The sequence below is a fragment of the Salpingoeca rosetta genome (genome assembly GCF_000188695.1).
Source record: "Salpingoeca rosetta unplaced genomic scaffold supercont1.15, whole genome shotgun sequence".
Classification (NCBI taxonomy): domain Eukaryota; class Choanoflagellata; order Craspedida; family Salpingoecidae; genus Salpingoeca; species Salpingoeca rosetta.
In genome coordinates, this window is record NW_004754919.1 from 699,190 (window position 1) to 714,858 (window position 15,669).

At 56.8% G+C, this 15,669-nt stretch overlaps 5 protein-coding genes across 5 annotated transcripts in view; 3 read left to right on the top strand and 2 right to left on the bottom strand.

Moving 5' to 3' along the window:
- Window positions 1-1,193: 1,193 nt before the first annotated feature.
- On the bottom strand, window positions 1,194-3,723 carry PTSG_05947 (uncharacterized protein). Its single transcript, XM_004992782.1, has 8 exons — window positions 3,585-3,723; window positions 3,086-3,331; window positions 2,796-2,884; window positions 2,565-2,630; window positions 2,292-2,408; window positions 2,022-2,148; window positions 1,686-1,801; window positions 1,194-1,520 (listed from the first exon to the last, which is right to left on the bottom strand). The coding sequence occupies exons 1-8, from the start codon at window positions 3,679-3,681 to the stop codon at window positions 1,398-1,400; spliced, it is 981 nt and encodes a 326-aa protein (XP_004992839.1). The 5' UTR covers window positions 3,682-3,723; the 3' UTR covers window positions 1,194-1,397.
- Window positions 3,724-3,756: 33 nt separating this feature from the next.
- Window positions 3,757-6,016, top strand: PTSG_05948 (uncharacterized protein). Its single transcript, XM_004992783.1, has 8 exons — window positions 3,757-3,848; window positions 4,010-4,052; window positions 4,215-4,266; window positions 4,570-4,683; window positions 4,787-4,855; window positions 5,105-5,361; window positions 5,503-5,549; window positions 5,720-6,016. Exons 1-8 carry the CDS (start codon window positions 3,794-3,796, stop codon window positions 5,851-5,853), a joined length of 771 nt encoding a protein of 256 aa, XP_004992840.1. The 5' UTR covers window positions 3,757-3,793; the 3' UTR covers window positions 5,854-6,016.
- Window positions 6,017-6,821: 805 nt separating this feature from the next.
- PTSG_05949 (uncharacterized protein) lies at window positions 6,822-8,519 on the bottom strand (the record flags this gene model as incomplete). The annotated part of the gene is made up of 1 exon (XM_004992784.1): window positions 6,822-8,519. The coding sequence occupies one exon, from the start codon at window positions 8,517-8,519 to the stop codon at window positions 6,822-6,824; it is 1,698 nt and encodes a 565-aa protein (XP_004992841.1).
- A 727-nt stretch (window positions 8,520-9,246) lies between these two features.
- Window positions 9,247-12,519, top strand: PTSG_05950 (uncharacterized protein; the record flags this gene model as incomplete). Its single annotated transcript, XM_004992785.1, has 1 exon — window positions 9,247-12,519. The coding sequence occupies one exon, from the start codon at window positions 9,247-9,249 to the stop codon at window positions 12,517-12,519; it is 3,273 nt and encodes a 1,090-aa protein (XP_004992842.1).
- A 213-nt stretch (window positions 12,520-12,732) lies between these two features.
- The window catches only part of PTSG_05951 (uncharacterized protein), a gene marked incomplete at its 3' end in the record, with an annotated part of 10,061 nt that continues 7,124 nt past the window's right edge, over window positions 12,733-15,669 (top strand). The window contains exons 1-10 of the mRNA XM_004992786.1: window positions 12,733-12,860; window positions 13,044-13,139; window positions 13,383-13,505; window positions 13,655-13,726; window positions 13,916-13,968; window positions 14,141-14,198; window positions 14,423-14,503; window positions 14,728-14,829; window positions 15,095-15,198; window positions 15,532-15,655. Coding sequence (XP_004992843.1) covers window positions 12,804-12,860; window positions 13,044-13,139; window positions 13,383-13,505; window positions 13,655-13,726; window positions 13,916-13,968; window positions 14,141-14,198; window positions 14,423-14,503; window positions 14,728-14,829; window positions 15,095-15,198; window positions 15,532-15,655 — 870 coding nt within the window. The 5' untranslated portion in view covers window positions 12,733-12,803. The remainder of the gene's footprint in view (window positions 12,861-13,043; window positions 13,140-13,382; window positions 13,506-13,654; window positions 13,727-13,915; window positions 13,969-14,140; window positions 14,199-14,422; window positions 14,504-14,727; window positions 14,830-15,094; window positions 15,199-15,531; window positions 15,656-15,669) is intronic.

Consider the following 15,669-nt stretch of genomic DNA (forward strand, 5'->3'; position numbering starts at 1 on the left):
CAAACGCAGTTTCAGAAGAGCACGCTCGACACATAAGGTCAAAGACCTCAAAGCGTTAAGGCCTGATGGCGGGAGAGTGTAGTGAGACAGCACTACAATACAAATCCTGAACTAAAGTGTCGTGAAGGAGTGTCAAGGCCGAACTTAAGGGTATCAAGGCATAGTCCTCCCGGAGTTCAGGACCAACACAGATTCCGAACCACACAACAGAACGGAACTACCACTCCTCACCAAAGGACACCAACACCCAAGATCCGACCCCCTTGCTCGTCTCTCTTGACCTTGTGCCTGTCTCTACTTTCCTTGCTTGATTGTTGTCACTTATCTTATCACTCCACTTATCTCATCGCCCCATCCTATTACCCTGTCTTCTTTACTTGCGACTACGTCTCCCGCACAGTATACAGCAAGACCCTACTCTAAGTCCCAGTCAAACACTCTTACACACACACAGACCAGTCACATCACAACAGTTGAGGCTGCAACGGGGGAAGGGGGAAGGGAAAATGGTCGCTTGAGCACAGCTGTTGCGGTTTGTTGCAGCAAGCAGCAAAGTGTTGTGTCTGTAGTAGGCTGCTGTGTCGGTGTATCTGACAGTGCAGTAGGCTTGCGGACAACAGAGAAGGAATGTGTGTGTCCCAAGCTGTTTTGTGGGCGGGGTTGGGGTGTGCGTTGCACAGTGTTGCTGTGTGTGGATGTCTTCTTGTTGAGTCAGGTCGGCTGGTGTTGTTTCGGATGTGTCAGTTGGAGTTGCTGCGAAGTTTCGAAGTCGCTGCTGGTGTTGGTGTCAGTGCGAACGTGTGTGTGCTTTCGTGGCTGGTGGAGCTGACACAGACTTCTTGGGGGTTGTGTAAAATGCGCCAAAAGGAGGAAGCAACAACACAACAACACAACACAACTCAGCAACTCGGTCCTTTTTGAAGCAAGCTGCAACATGTCTTGTGGTCCGCGCAACACGCTGCGTGTCTGTGCGTGGTCGTGCATCTTTGGCGTCATCTGCGCTTGCCGGACGCAAATAGAGTGGAAATGTTCTGGAAGATTCCAGTAAATTTTCCGCAAGCAGTGTGGACGATCGCGACGATTCGTTACGGCTTGGAGATGGTGACTCATGCGTGATGACGTGGAGGTCTGGAAGTTTGGAAGTGGAGTGTGTGTGTGCTGCGTCATCATGCCGTGCTATTATGAGCCATGCATGCATGTGCATCGTCGTTTACTCACTCAGAGGTGTGCATGATGGTGAAAAGATGATGGAAAGATGATGATGTGTACATTGGAGAGACTGGACTGTTCTGTTGGACTGGAGGAATGAATAGAAGAACAACAAGGAATGACGCGATGTGAGTCACATCACTACATCAATGTCCCTCCTCATGTGTGTCACGTGTGTGTCGTGTGTGTCAGTGGAGGGCGTTCATGTGCATGCGCACGGCCCATCGCAGGGGCAGGCGTTTCTTGGTGGTGGGAACAACGTAGTCGTTGCGTTGGATGGGCTTGTTGCGGGGCCGCTGGTACGGTTCCTCCTGGTTGTGTTTGGGGGTTGGGGATGTGGGTGGGTGTGGGTGAGAGAGGGGCCTCGAAGGGGAATGGACGTGGTAGTGCATGCGCACACAGACACAGACACACACACACACACACACACAGACACAGACACAGACACACACACACACACACAGACACGCAAGTACCTTTTGGTCTTCGAGCTGCTGCCTGACGCGGCGGCGGAGTTGGGCGTGCGCATCTTCACCGGGTGCCTTCTGCCGCTTCCACGCCTCTCGGTACCGCGACGCACGCGACACAATATCTGCAAAGATCATGGCCGTGGCGGTGATGGTAATGGTGATGTGGTGGTGGTGGTGGTGGTGGTGGTGGTGAGGGGGGTTGGGGTTTGAAGGAGAGCTGGTAGTTGCCATTGCAATCAAACACGCAATCAAGTCCATATGCACGCACACGCACATACACAGAGACACGCACACATGACACACATGACACACACACACATACACACACACACGCAATTCTACCTGTCTTTGGGCGGGTGGGCTTGACGCGCATGTCGCGTGGCGGGATGAAGGAGGTGCGGTCTGCGAGCGGTTTGATCTCCTCCACATCCGGGACCGGCGGCAGCGGGTGGCCTTGAAACCCCTCGCTCTGGGAGGAAGTGGGGGGGGGGAGTGAAATGAGGGAAGGTGAGGAAGGTGGAAGGGTAGAATGAGGAAGGTGAGATGGCAACATGTAGGAGTGCGTTATCCAAACACACACACACACACACACACACACACACGAAGCTGTACCGAGGCGTTGCTGATGTCGAGGTCGTACGGGTATCCGAGGTCCTCGTCCGCGTACAGGTCCACTTCGTCAGGGCCAACGTCCGAATACAGATCAGACTGCACCGTCATGTTCTCCATCTGTTATGGGGCGGGGTATGAAGGGGGTAGTGGGGTTTGAGGTGTGAGGATCGTGCCTTTTGTCAGGTTGCTGTGGTGGTGGTTCGTCATGGAGCAAAGCACACAAGCACACACACACACACAAACACATGACAGCAGTGTGGTCTGTATGCGTACGTCGTCCAGAAGATCGAGCAATCCGTCCTTCTCTTCTTGCACATCGTGCGCGACAGAGTCGAGGACCTGTGTGCGTGTCATAGAGGTTCAAGGAGAATGGGTTAGGCAAACATGGGGGAGAAGACAAGGCGCAAGTGCACAGACACAGACACAGACACACAGACACACAGACACACAGACACACAGACAGGCACACACATACACACAACAGACAGACACACACACACACACCGATCCATCCATCATGACTGTCTTGCGCCGTCGTGCGCCCATGGATGCCTGGCTGGTATTCAATGGTCGCAGCACATCAGCGCGCTTGCCTTTGGTGGTGGGAGGCAGTGAGTGAGGATGAGGATGAGGGAAGGGTGATGTGCCAGTGGCGAGACGACAAACACACGTACGCACACACACACACACACACACACACACACACACACACACACACACACACACATACACACACACACACACGCACACGAATACACAAGCACAAACACAGACACAGACACAGGTGCGCACACCTGGCGTGTGTCTTCTACTGCGGCGGTGCGGTTGTTGTGATTGTCTGCTCTGTGGCTGATGAGGGGAAGGTGCTTCGTGCTGGTGAGGTAATCGGTGGGCTGTTGATGTTGACGTTGATGGGGCAGATGCTGAGGTTGAGGAAGCAGAGGAGGACGGGCGACGCCTTGCCGAGCTTGTGCTCGTGTTCTCGCTGCCCTGTGCTTCATCGCTGCCCTCTGTTTCCTGCAGCGCCAACCTCACCAAGTCTTTGGTTGAAAGAGTGGAGAAGGACGATGACAGGATGGGTGAAAAGGGAGAACGGGGGAAGTGGGGGGGGGGGAAGGGACAAAGTAAGGCACGTTCGTGTTGAGGAGGTGGAGACAAGGAAGAAGGTAGTGCATTAGTGTAAGCACGGCAGACACGCAGACACACAGACACAGACACACAGACACAGACACACACAGACACACACAGACACACACACACAGACACAAACACAGACACACACACAATACACACCTTGTGTAAAGTCGCTGAGTACGTCGTCGGGGACGTTGTAGTAGCCGAGTTGCGCCAGCTGTCGCCGCACATCCCGCACCGTGAACCACACAGCCATCTTCGCGCTGCTGTTTTGGTTTTGGGGAATTGAAAGTTTGGGCGATTGGTGAGTGTGGTGGTGAATTTTCGTAGGAACGGACAACGACGAGCAGCAAAGCAAACAAACCAACATGGAGTTGCCCTCTGTTGGCCAGCATTGCTCGCTCAGCAGCTGCACACGACTCGGTGAGACAGGCGGCTGCACGAGTGCGTGTGTGTGTGTGTATCTATGCCTGAGCTACGCTTTGCCTTCGCCTGGTTTTCACCCCCTAGCTGCTAACAGCAACGAGAACGAAAACAACAGCTCACATCGCTCTCCTTTCTTCCTTTGCTTCCCTCAATTCAAGACTTCCTGCCATACACATGTCCGGGTTGTCAGCAAGTGTTTTGGTAGGTGCGTGTATTGACAGTGTTGACTGTTTTGACAGTGTTGACTGTATTGACAGTGTTGACTGTATTGACGGTGTTGACAGTCGCCAACAATCCGTTGCTGGCTTCGTTTGTACAGTTTTGACTGCTGTCTCCATGTGCCCATGACTTGTTTTCCCGCAGCGACAAGCATTGGCGGCCAGAGCAGCACCGTTGCTCCGTCGAGACGTTTGACGTGAGTTTGTGTGCTGCTGCTGCTATCGTACTCATTGTCATTGATGTGTGATCGTTTGCTTATTCCAACTCGTGTTCTCATGCACCCACCCACCCACCCACACCCACACACACCCACACACACACACCCACACACACACACACACACACACACACACACACACACATACACACCCACACACACACACACACACACACACACACACACACACACACACACACACACACACACACACACACACACACACACACACATACACACACATACACACACACACCCCAACACACACACACACACACACAGGATGTGAAAGCGCTGAAATGTCCCCTGTGCAAGGCCAAGATTCAGCCTGTCAAAGGCCAAAACCCAAACATTGCAATGGATGAGCACATTGATTCTGGTTGCAAAAAGCACAAGGTGGGAGGGGCACGCATGCTTGGGTCGTTGTTGTGGCTTGCTGTGGGCGTGACCCTGTCCGCATTCATATTAATGCACACTGATCTTGTTTGTTTGACCGTAGGTGCGAAAAGCCAACCCGAACCGATGTAGCTGTGCAGGCTGCAAAGTCACTGAAGTCATGCCGTTCCTGGTGCGTTTGCATGCGCGTTTGCATGCGCGTGCGTGTGCGTGTGCGTGTGCGTGTGCGTGTGCGTGTGCGTGTGCGTGTGCGTTTCTCATGTGAGTGTAATGTTGAAACCCTCTGGTGAGTCCACGTGTTTGTTTTGTGACCTGCTGATGCCACAACCTTAGCACCTCCATAACAGTAGTACCACCTCTGTTTTCACTCCCTTTCACTCTCACACTTTGTGGTCCACGCTTCACGATTCATGGTTCACAGTGCGACCGGTGCCTGAAGAACTACTGCCTCAAGCATCGACATCCAGACGACCACGACTGTGCGGGCCGATCGTCCAGCGCAGCGCACACAAAACGGTCACAACCACGGACACAGCCAAGGTCACAACCGCACAAAGCGCGCCAGCACCAGCAGCCACGACAGCAGCAGTCGTCGTCATCGTCGGCCGCGAGGCACCAGAGCAGGCGACCGGCGGGGCAGCGGCTGAACGACGCCGGATACGGCGCACAGCTGGACAGGTGTGATTGTGGTGGTGGCATGTGTGTGTGTGCATGCGTGCGTGTGTGTGTGTGTGTGTGCGTGCGTGTGTGTGTGTGTGTATTCATCCTTCGCGATGGCCATTGGGTAAAACCTGACTCGCACGTTGCCTTGTTCTGCAGGCAACGCCAGCAGCGCGCTCCAGCACACCCGCAGCAGGCGCAACCAGGTGAGAACAGCTGTGTGTGTGTGCGTGTGTGTGTGTGTGAATGTCGCCGTGATTGAACTCTCAGCCTTTTGCCCACTGCTCCGCACACACACACACACACACACACACTCACTCACTCACACTCACTCTCACACACACACCACACCACACCACACAACACCACACCACAGCCGGGCTGAGCGAGGAGGAGGCTGTAGCGCTGGCGATGCGGGCGTCACTGGAGGATGAACAGCAGCGGCAACAACAGCAGCGGCAACAACAGCAGCAGCAGCAGAAGAAGGGGAGCGAGTGCGTGTTGTCGTAGGCGTGTGAACCAGTACTATCATGCATTGCCATGCACCTGTCCCTTCCCTTGCTTGTCCACTGTTACTTTTTTTTTTTCCTTGTATATTTTGCCGTGTTTCGGCTTGGGCGCACAGGAGAAAGGCGAGAGCAAACACGCGATGCACAGACAACACAACATGGCACGGAAAGGGGATACAGAAGGGGGAGACAGAGAGACAGAAGGGAGGCAGAGGGAAGCAAGGAAGGAAGGCAAGGAAGAAAGAGGGGGAAGAAACGCACGAGAAAACAGAAGGGAGACAATACGAAGGAAGGGGGAAATGTAACGGGAGGACATTCACACGTTCAGTTCACAACACCAACGACAAACAAAACAGCAAGAAACGTGCATCGCAACATGAGAGCAGACACCGCCCTGCACTGCCCAAGCGCTTGGGGCTTTTGTTGGGGGTTTGTGTTTGGGGGGGGGGGGAGGGGAGGAAAGAGAAAAGAAGAGGGGAGGGGAGAGGGGAGGGGAAGGGTTGCTTATTACAAATGTAGAATCACATCAAATAGCATGGGGTACAGTTAGAATAGCACATGCCTACATCCTCCACCGAGTACATCTCAGGCGGGCACGGACGGTTGGCCGAACGAGGGAAGGCAAGGGGGCGGAGGGGAAGAGAGAAGAGAGAACAAAAACAAAGGGGGGGGGGCTGGAGGCTTCGATTACAAGAGACAGGTGGACAGACGTACAGTCACACATACAGACAGACAGACTCGCGCACCACAAGAACAAAAGAACAATAACAACAAGAGCAACAACAACAAGAACAAGAACAAGAACAAGAACAAGAACAACAAGAACAAGAACAACAAGAACAACAACAACAACAACAACAAGAACAACAACAACAACGAATACCACACACACACACACACACACACACACACACACACACACACACACACACACACACACAAATCAACCAGCATCACTAAAGCCAGAGCTCATGCAATGTGCTGGATGCGGCGATCAAGGACGAACTTGGGCACTGCAAAGCGCTGCCCGTCCGGCCAATAAAACTGCCGGCTCGTCGGCGTCTCTGCCCGGGGCTCGCACGACAGTGGCGATGATGATGACGGGCGTGGGGGCGACGTGGGTGGCGGCGCTGGTGCATGTGCCTGCGAGTCGTGTTGGCTGCGGCCTTGCAGGTGTTGCAGCAGTTGCATCGCGTGAAGTGGCTGCTGGTGGTGGTGCTGGTGTTGCCTGGTGTGGTGCTGCTGCGTGGGTGGCGCCTTTCCTGGCGATGACATCACTGCTCGTGTCGCTGTCACCTTTGCACGGGACCGCCGCACGTCCGCGTTGCCGCTGCTGTCGCTCTGCGATCGCTGATCAAGATGGGCAGCCCCATGCTTCGCCCCTCCACGTCCACGTCCACGTCCATACGAATATTTCTGGTACTCATCCTGCTTCTGGTGCTGATCTGGCTTCTGTTGCTTATCACTACCACCAACGCCAATACCATCACCACCAGGTGTGGCGGCAACGGCTGGGCCGCCGTTGGTTAAAAACTGCAGCAGGTGCGTTCCCTCCAGCGATGCCCCCACACCACCACCGCCACCAGTGTGTCTGCTGTGTTCGCGGGCTTTGGAGCCGCTGCTCTTTGATCGCGGGCGGATGTCATCCCCGTTCGATGCGGTTGCCTTTCCTTTCGCGCGGCTCTTGCCTGGTGTCGTCTTGCCTGCAGTCGCCGTGGCGGCCCTCCTTGATCCTGATGCCGATGACCTTGATGTTGATGCTGCTGCTGATGATGCCGGCGCTGATGATGGCACGTGACCGGGCCGCTCGCTGCCCTGTGCGTTCTTCTCGCGCCTCTTCTTTGCTCGCTTGGCCTTTGTGGGCGTCTTGGAGTGGCGGGAGGTCGTGGCGGCCTTGGGTTGTGTCCGCTCCGTCTGCTGATGCTCCTGTTGTTGTGCTGTCTGCTGCTGCTGTTCGTGTTGTTGTTCGTAACGATGATGATGATGATGATGATGCGCGTGACCTGCTGCGGTCGTCGTAGTCCTGGTTACTGGCGCGGTTCCATACTCGTTGTACAGGTGGAGCGGCGGTCGCGTCGGCGCCATCGTCGTCATCGCTGTGGCCACGGCGGTCTTGATCGTCTTTCCTGACGACGATCGCGGGGATGGGCGGTGGTGGCGCGTGCCGTTGGTTCGCACCTTTGATGGGGAGGTGGCGGTTGCAGTTGCGGGTGGTGTGATGGGAGAGGCATCTTCTTGCGCCATCTGCTTGTGATGAGTCACGGCGACGGAGGTACTGGGCGCGGTGGAGGGGGACGAGGAAGGGGACACGGCGAGCGAGGTGAAGGGGACAGAGGCAACGTCGTAGCCAAGCGGAATCTCAAAGGGCGAGGAGTAGGCGGTGTTGCCGGCGCTGCCGCTGCTCCCCACGGCGATGGACGAGATGGGCCCATTGCTCATGGGGTCGCGGAAGAACTGGTCTGGGCGGCCGTGCGGCTGCTGGTGGCGCGGGCGTTGGTGATGGGTGCGAGGGTGCGATGATGGTGCTGGGGGTGGTCGTGGTGCGGGGCCCTGTGCGGGGCGAAACGGGCTGCGGTGCGGACTAGGGTGCGGCAGGGCCGGGTGAGCTGGGCCAAAGGGAGGCGTGAACACCGAAGGTGGCGGGTACGCAGAGTGCTGTCCGCGCATGGCGGGATATTGCTGGTGGGGATGTGACATGCGTTGTTTGCATGTGCGAAATTGTTGTTGTTGTTGTTGTTGTGTGGCTGTGGATGTAGCGTTGGTGTTGGTGTTGGTGGGGGGGGGGATTGGGGAACCAGGATGAGGAAGAAGGTCTGCAATGAAATGACCATACACGCCAAATATGATGGTTTGTGTGAGTCAGATGGATGGTTTCAAATCATGTCGCACAACAACGAAACAAAAAAAAAAACGTAAACAAGCAAAGAGACACACCAACGCGTGTGGTGATCGTTGCGTGGCTGGGTGTGCGTGCACGCACGCGCTCACCTTGTGTGGGAGAAATGGAGGGTAGTTGTGGATGTGTGTGCGTGTTTGCTCTGGTGTGGGGGGGGGGGAAGCACAACAGAAGATACACACGGACGATTGATGGTGGGGGGGGGGTTATCAGGGTTGGTTTGTTGTTGTGTGGAGGCACACGGACGGATAAAGCGACACACACACACAAGCAAGAAGAAAAGGCGAACAACGCAGCAACCGACCAATCCGGAAAATTATATGAAGACATTCGCCATTTATCCGTAACCTCGCCAATCCTGGGTTGGTTGCGTTGTGTTGTGGTTTGGCATGCGAGAACAAGAAGCCACCCACCAAGCGAGCGAGGAGGAGCCAAGAAAGCAACAAAGACAAACGGACGACAAGGACGACGCGCAGCCGCAGCAGCAGCAGCAGCGCGATGCGAGCAAGACGCACGCTGGTGGCTGTGGTTGTGGCTGTGGCGGTGATCGCCATGGCAGTGACGAGCGTGCAGGCGAGGGTCTTGGTGGGACAGGGACCAAAGGCGCCGAAGACCGATTTGGCGTTTCACAATGAACAGGCGCCAGGCGCCTCCGCCGCCACCACAACCACAACCAATACCACCACATCCACCAGCACCACTGTGGCGACGACTGTCATGCAGCCACAACACCGCATGGTCGTTTCAACAACCGCAACCACAACAGCAGCAACCACCACAACCACAACTGCTGCTGCCAACAAGAAGACAGCCGCAACCACAGGTGCAGCAACCACCACCACAACAACCGCAACCACCACCACCACCACAACAACAACCACAGCAGCAGACGTCAACAAGACAACAACGACGACGGAGCAGAGGTTCAACATCTTTGGTGATTTCCGTCCCAATCCACCAACAACTACCACGCGAGCGCGGGCAACGACCACCGGGACAGCGTCCGATCGCGTTGCAGACAAAACGCCAACGACAACAACAGATGGGCTTCGGCCATTCGTTGGTGGCACCACCACAACGGGCGTGCGGCCACCACCGCCCGATGCACTGACAACGATTACCACGGCAAAACCAGCGGCGCCGCCACCACACACAACAACAACAACAACAACAACGACGACGACGACAACAACAACAGACCGACATCCACAGGCAACAATCACGCGCATTTCCTCCAGCACGAGCGCCAACAACGAAGGTCTGACCGTTGCTCCAACCCCGCCAACCACGGTCCCTGACGACAGGCCTCCGCGGGATCCGGGGCTGTTGGGATCGGAGTGGGTTGCCATTGGCAGTGTTGTGGGCATTGTGGGCCTCATTGTGGGCATCTTCCTCATGCTTCGCACCCGCGGGAGCAGGCGCCAGGACCGCTACCACCTGCCGCAGATTGAGCTGCACCACCTCCATCAGGGTGGCAGTCGTCATGCACATGGCCACAGACACAGTGCTGGCAGCGGGGGTGCAGGCCGCGGCAACAAGTTTGCACCCTACATCGATGGGGACGCATCTGTGATTGCGGACACGGCGGTCGTGGCGCCCGTGCCCGTGACGATCCAGCCGGAGCATGGCGATATGCGCACACGCCCACACGCGCACGCCCACACGCCGCAGTTTGTTGATGCAGACGGGCGCCCGGTCGCGAAGCGAACGAAGAAGGGCAGTGGCGATGGTCGCAGTTGTGTTGGTGGCAATGGTGAAGATGGGTTGGCGGTGCAGGGCGAGTTGTTGCAGCAGCAGCACGAGCACATGATGTCCATCTTCACCGACATGCTGCCGACGTTTGGCGATGGCGGGAGCGGAAGCATGCTGCACGATCACCAGCGCCAGCAGCCGCATCAGCACAGACACATGCACAGGCAGCACCAGCTGTTGCACTCGTGCGAGTCTGAGGTGCAGCTGCTGCCGCCCTCACCGTCGGCATCCCCGCTTGACGAAGCGATGCCATTGTGGCCGGTCGTATCGGCCTCATCCACATCCACTATGACAACCACCACCACGACTGCCTCCATGGCAACCAGCACCAGTCACACCACCGCCACCACCGCCAGCACCAATCACACCACCGCCAGCACCAGTCACACCACCGCCAGCACCGGTACAGCTACGGCGGGAGTGACAGGGGCGGCGCCTGCGCTGTGCGATTCACTGCTGTCGCTTGGGTGCGTGGACGATGCGTGGGACGTGGGGAAGGAGGATGGCGCGGGGAGTGGTGGTGATGGGCAGGGTGTTGATGGAGGTGATGACAGGGTAATGGAGGGTGGCTGCGCGAAGCGTGCCAGCAGCACAGGTAGTGGGAGCCATGCAAGCAGCGGCAGCAGCCCAGGCAGTGGGGTGTCCGTGAGCGGTGGCAGTGGTGTTGAGGGAGGTGCACGGGATGCAGGGCGAGAGGCGTACTTGGAGATGGCGCTGGCGCTGCTGGCAAAGGTCAACGCGTACAACAGCAGCCGATACGGCGACACGCCCAGCGACAGCGACAGCGACGCAAAGGAGGCGAGCGACGACGCGCACAGCCACAGCACGGGCACCAACGACAGCAGCACGAGCCCTGTGCTGGAGGAGGCAAGCGATGGTGTGCACGAGGGCGTGCATGATGTGAGTGGAGTGGCGACGGACCCGCGGGTGCTGGAGGTTGACGCTGCGCTGCTGCTGTCGTGCGCGTGTGTTCTCGATCGCATGGACGGCCTGTGCGCAGCAGCGAAGCTGCACCCCGTGCTGGACGTGACGAGCAACGACGGTGATGGTGATGGTGATGGTGATGTTGATGGTGATGGTGATGATGGTGATGGTGTTGGTGCGGCTGCTGAGGAGGAGGAGGGGATGAGAAGTGTTGACGGGAATCGTGCTGGTCGTGCACAGCAGCGTGATAAGCAAGAACAGACGACAACGACAGCACCAGCGGCAATGCTGGCGAGAACAAGGGCGAAAATGGCCAAGACGGGCCTGCTGCGGGTAAATGTACTGCAGCTGTTGGCCAAGGGTCGGTTATCGCACAGCGTGGGCAAGGCGCTGCTGCACTTTCTCAAGACCAGCGACATCATAGCCACCCCCGCATATGTGGACGAGTGTGACACGAGCGGACACACGCCGCTCATGAATGCGTGCATGCTTGGGCACGAAGACGTGGCGGCCGTTCTCGTGCAGCGGCTGGGCGCCAACGTCATGATGCAAGACGGATACGAGCGCACGTGCCTGCACCAGGCGGTCATCTACCAGCAGCACGCCATTGTGTCGATGCTGCTGCTGCTGCGGTGGCAGCAGTCTGCGCGGGGCATGTACGCGTCGCTGATCCACACACGCGACCGCAACGGGTGGCCGCCGCTGATATGGGCGGTGGTGCTGGAGGATGCGCGCAGCGTCACGGACCTGGTTGGCGCGGCGCACCACGACGCAGGCACGGGCACCTCGCGCATGCCGGTGGTGGACAAGGATGCGCTGACGACGCGCGCAGGCAGCACGTGCCTGCACGTGGCGGCGGAGCGCGGGCTGGTGGAGATGGCGCGAACCATCTGCGATGCGTGCACGCGCACGTCGCTCATGATGCTGCTGCACCTGAAAGACAGCCAGCGGCAGGACGTGTTTGCGGTTAACGCGTGCAAGCTGCACGATGCGCAGCAGCATGGCGCCCACGCCGACGCGCACCACACCAGCACCCACGCGCACATTGGCCGCATCCTCATGCAGGCCAAGCAGCGCGTCTTTACTGCGACGTGATTGATGTGTGTATTGGTGTGGTTGATGTGTGTATTGGTGTGCGATAGTGTGTGCGTGTGTGTGTGGTGTGTGTGTGTGTGTGTGCGATAGTGTGTGGTGTGTGTGTGTTGACATGACTGTGAGCGAAAGGTGTTTGCCTGCCAGGATTTTGTGACCCGACATGATAATTCGTAGCGCGACTGGACCAGAATAAAATAAATTCTTCTACTGCAGCAGAGAGGCAACGGCTGGTGTCTGTTGTGGAGCTGTTGTGTTTGGCACCCGAGAAAGTGAAAGGAGCGAGGATGAGCTTTCTGTTTGCTGGCAAGGCCGACGAGCCTGAGCCAACGCCAGCCGATATGGTGTGTGTGTGTATGTGTACGACGGAAGGTGTTTGGGGGAGGAGAGCTGTTCTGAGGGATGGGTGCTGGTGTTTTTGAGAAGGATGTTCTTCATGTCTGGATGACTGGATGACTGAATGACTGAATGACTGGCGCATGCATCTGTCTCGCTCCCTCACACACTTATGCACATGCACGCTGTAGGTGGAGAAGCTGCTGACGCGGCTGAGCACGGCAGTGAACCTGGATGACAGGCGTGGGGCCGTGCGCGGGCTCAGGCTGTACAGCCAGAAATACAAGGTGCGTGGTTGAGAGTGTGTGCGCGTGCGTGCGTGCGTGCGTGTGTGTGTGTGTGAGTGTGTGAGTGTGTGTGAGTGTGTGTGAGTGTGTATGTGTGTGTGTGAGTGTGTGCGTGTGTGTGAGTGTGTGCGTGTGTGTGAAACAGAGTGCGTGTGCGTGTGTATGTGCGCCTGAGAGACGGTGTGAGTGGGTACATTTTAGATGTTGGACGCTCATGAAGCCCCACTGTCCCTCGTTCTACAGGTGGTTGTGGGCAGTCAGGCCATCATGGCGCTGGTGGACGTGCTGAAGGACGATCGAGCGGACGTGGAAATGTGCAACCTGGCGCTGGAGACGCTCATCAACCTCACCGCCCCAGACAAGGAGGTGAGGCACCACCGCGAAGAGGAGAGTCATGAGGCAAACCAGGAAGAGGAGAAACACAGGAGATGCCATCAAGCGAGCGCATCAGTGGTGAGGTTTAGCAGGTAGAATATGCGCAGCTCACGGTCAACTGCTTTGCATTGTCCCGACAGTATCCGGAAGGAGAGACCCCACCTGACACGGACACGGGCGTCATGTTCACGGAGATGTTTGTCAAGGAGCCGGTGGGTTTGTTGCTGGGGGCGGGGGTGGTGGTTGAGGTGGAAGTGGTAGAGAGGATTGGAGGAGGTCCCGGGAGAGAGGACTGCTGCTGTGTTGGGGTGTATGTGTAAGCGCATATGCGTGTGTTTGCAGTGATGAGTTAGCTTCCTAACATCTCGTCGTGACTGCTCGCTGCTGAATCGCTTGCACAGGACCACGTGTTGCTGCTGCTGTCACTGCTGGAGGAGAAGGACCTGCACGTGAGGTGGGGAGTGAGGCTGTGTGGTCGCTGTTTGATTGTATGCTGGTTGCTGTGCAGTTTGCATGTTGTGTGCTGCTTGTGGTGTTTGTGAAACGTGTATTGCGTGTTGCGTGCTCAGAGGGTGCGACATGGGTGCATCATGGGCGCTGATAATGTGATGGTGATGTGACGGCAGGCTGAACACGGTGAAGCTGCTCACAAATCTCTTCAACAACCGGCCAAAGCTGCTGCAGGTGAGAGGCGTGGGGTGAAGTGAAGTGACACGTGTGTGTGTGTACGTGCGTGTGTGTGCGTGTGAGTGTACGTGCGAATGTGTGCGTGTGAGTGTACGTGTGTGTGTGTACGTGTGTGTTTACGTGTGTATGTGCGTGTGTTTAATGTGCGTGTGTATGTGCGTGCGTGGATGTGTGCATGAATCCTCTCACGCCTGCTTCCATGTGCGGCAACGGTTGTGTAGGAGAGCATCATGCTTGAGCCCGTTGCGTGTGCGCGCCTGATGGACCTGCTACAGGAGCGTAGAGACATCATCAGGAACGAGGTGTGTGTTGTGTGTACATATGTATACTCTTGTGTGTGTGTGTGTGTTCGTGTGTGGGGACTTGTGTGTACATCGCGTGCGTGCCTACGTGTGGGGACACCAGGCATGGAACCAGTGTGGGAAAGTGTGGGTAGTGTTCAAGGGAGACGGAGTGACACACTTTGATGATTTCAACACATTGACACGCACGCACACATACAATCATGCGCATGCGTGCGTTGCAGGGCCTGCTGCTGATGATTGGACTGACGAAAGGCAACACGCAGATCCAGAAGTTGGTGGCGTTTCAAAACGCATTTGAGGAGACAGTCAACATCATTCAGGAGGTGATGTGTACATGCGGGCGCAGTAGTAGTGTGAACGGGAGGGGCAGTGGTGTGCTTTGTGTGTGTGTGTGTGTGCTTTGAGTGTGTGTGCTTTGAGTGTGTGTGTGTGTGTGTGTGTGTGTGTGTGTGTGTGTGTGTGTGTGTGCTGGCGCTGATGAGAGGAGGGAAGGAGTCGGAAGGGCAAACCCCACGACCGCTTTTCTCACATGCTGCAACGTACGCGCATGTATCCATGTGCACGTGTGTGTTTGATGGCGTGTGACAGGAGGGCAACAGCGAGGGCGGGATCATCGTCGACGACTGCCTGAAGCTGCTCCTCAACCTCGTCATCGACAACACCTCAAACCAAAACTTCTTCCGGGAGTCCAGGTGTGTGTGTGTGTGTGTGAGTGCGTAAGAGTGAGTGAGTGAGTGAGTGAGTGAGTGCGTGAGTGAGTGAGTGGGCGAGTGAGTGCGTGAGTGCGTGAGTGCGTGCGTGCGTGCGTGAGTGAGTGAGTGAGTGAGTGAGTGGGTGAGTGAGTGAGTGAGTGAGTGTGAGTGTGTATGTGTGTGTGTGAGCGTGTGTGTGCGTGTGTGTATTCTTGGGGTGACGTTGTTGAAGGGGAGAGCGAGTTTGTACGTCTGTTTGCTTATATTCACACTCAAATCCGCCACGCTCATTCCCTCCCCCTGGCCCCCATGCCATGACCACCGCTGCACCAGTCTGTTCCCGCGGCTGGTGCCGTTTTTCCAGCAGACGGACCCTGCGGCGGAGGAGTGGGGCCAGCAGCGCGTCAGGAACGTCGTCAAGATGCTTGAGTTCATTCGCGTCTTCGTTGCCCCAGCCGTCTCCCAGGTGTT

Bases quoted from the DNA above. Each gene is read 5' to 3' on its own strand.
- PTSG_05948 (XM_004992783.1), top strand. From the start codon at position 3,794: ATGGAGTTGCCCTCTGTTGGCCAGCATTGCTCGCTCAGCAGCTGCACA. The intron at 3,849-4,009 runs GTGAGACAGGCG...CCTCAATTCAAG, and splicing joins CAGCAGCTGCACACGACTCG to ACTTCCTGCCATACACATGT. The intron at 4,684-4,786 runs GTGGGAGGGGCA...GTTTGACCGTAG, and splicing joins CTGGTTGCAAAAAGCACAAG to GTGCGAAAAGCCAACCCGAA.
- PTSG_05947 (XM_004992782.1), bottom strand. From the start codon at position 3,681: ATGGCTGTGTGGTTCACGGTGCGGGATGTGCGGCGACAGCTGGCGCAA. The intron at 2,409-2,564 runs GTACGCATACAG...GCCCCATAACAG, and splicing joins TGCTCGATCTTCTGGACGAC to ATGGAGAACATGACGGTGCA. The intron at 2,149-2,291 runs GTACAGCTTCGT...ACTTCCTCCCAG, and splicing joins TCGACATCAGCAACGCCTCG to AGCGAGGGGTTTCAAGGCCA.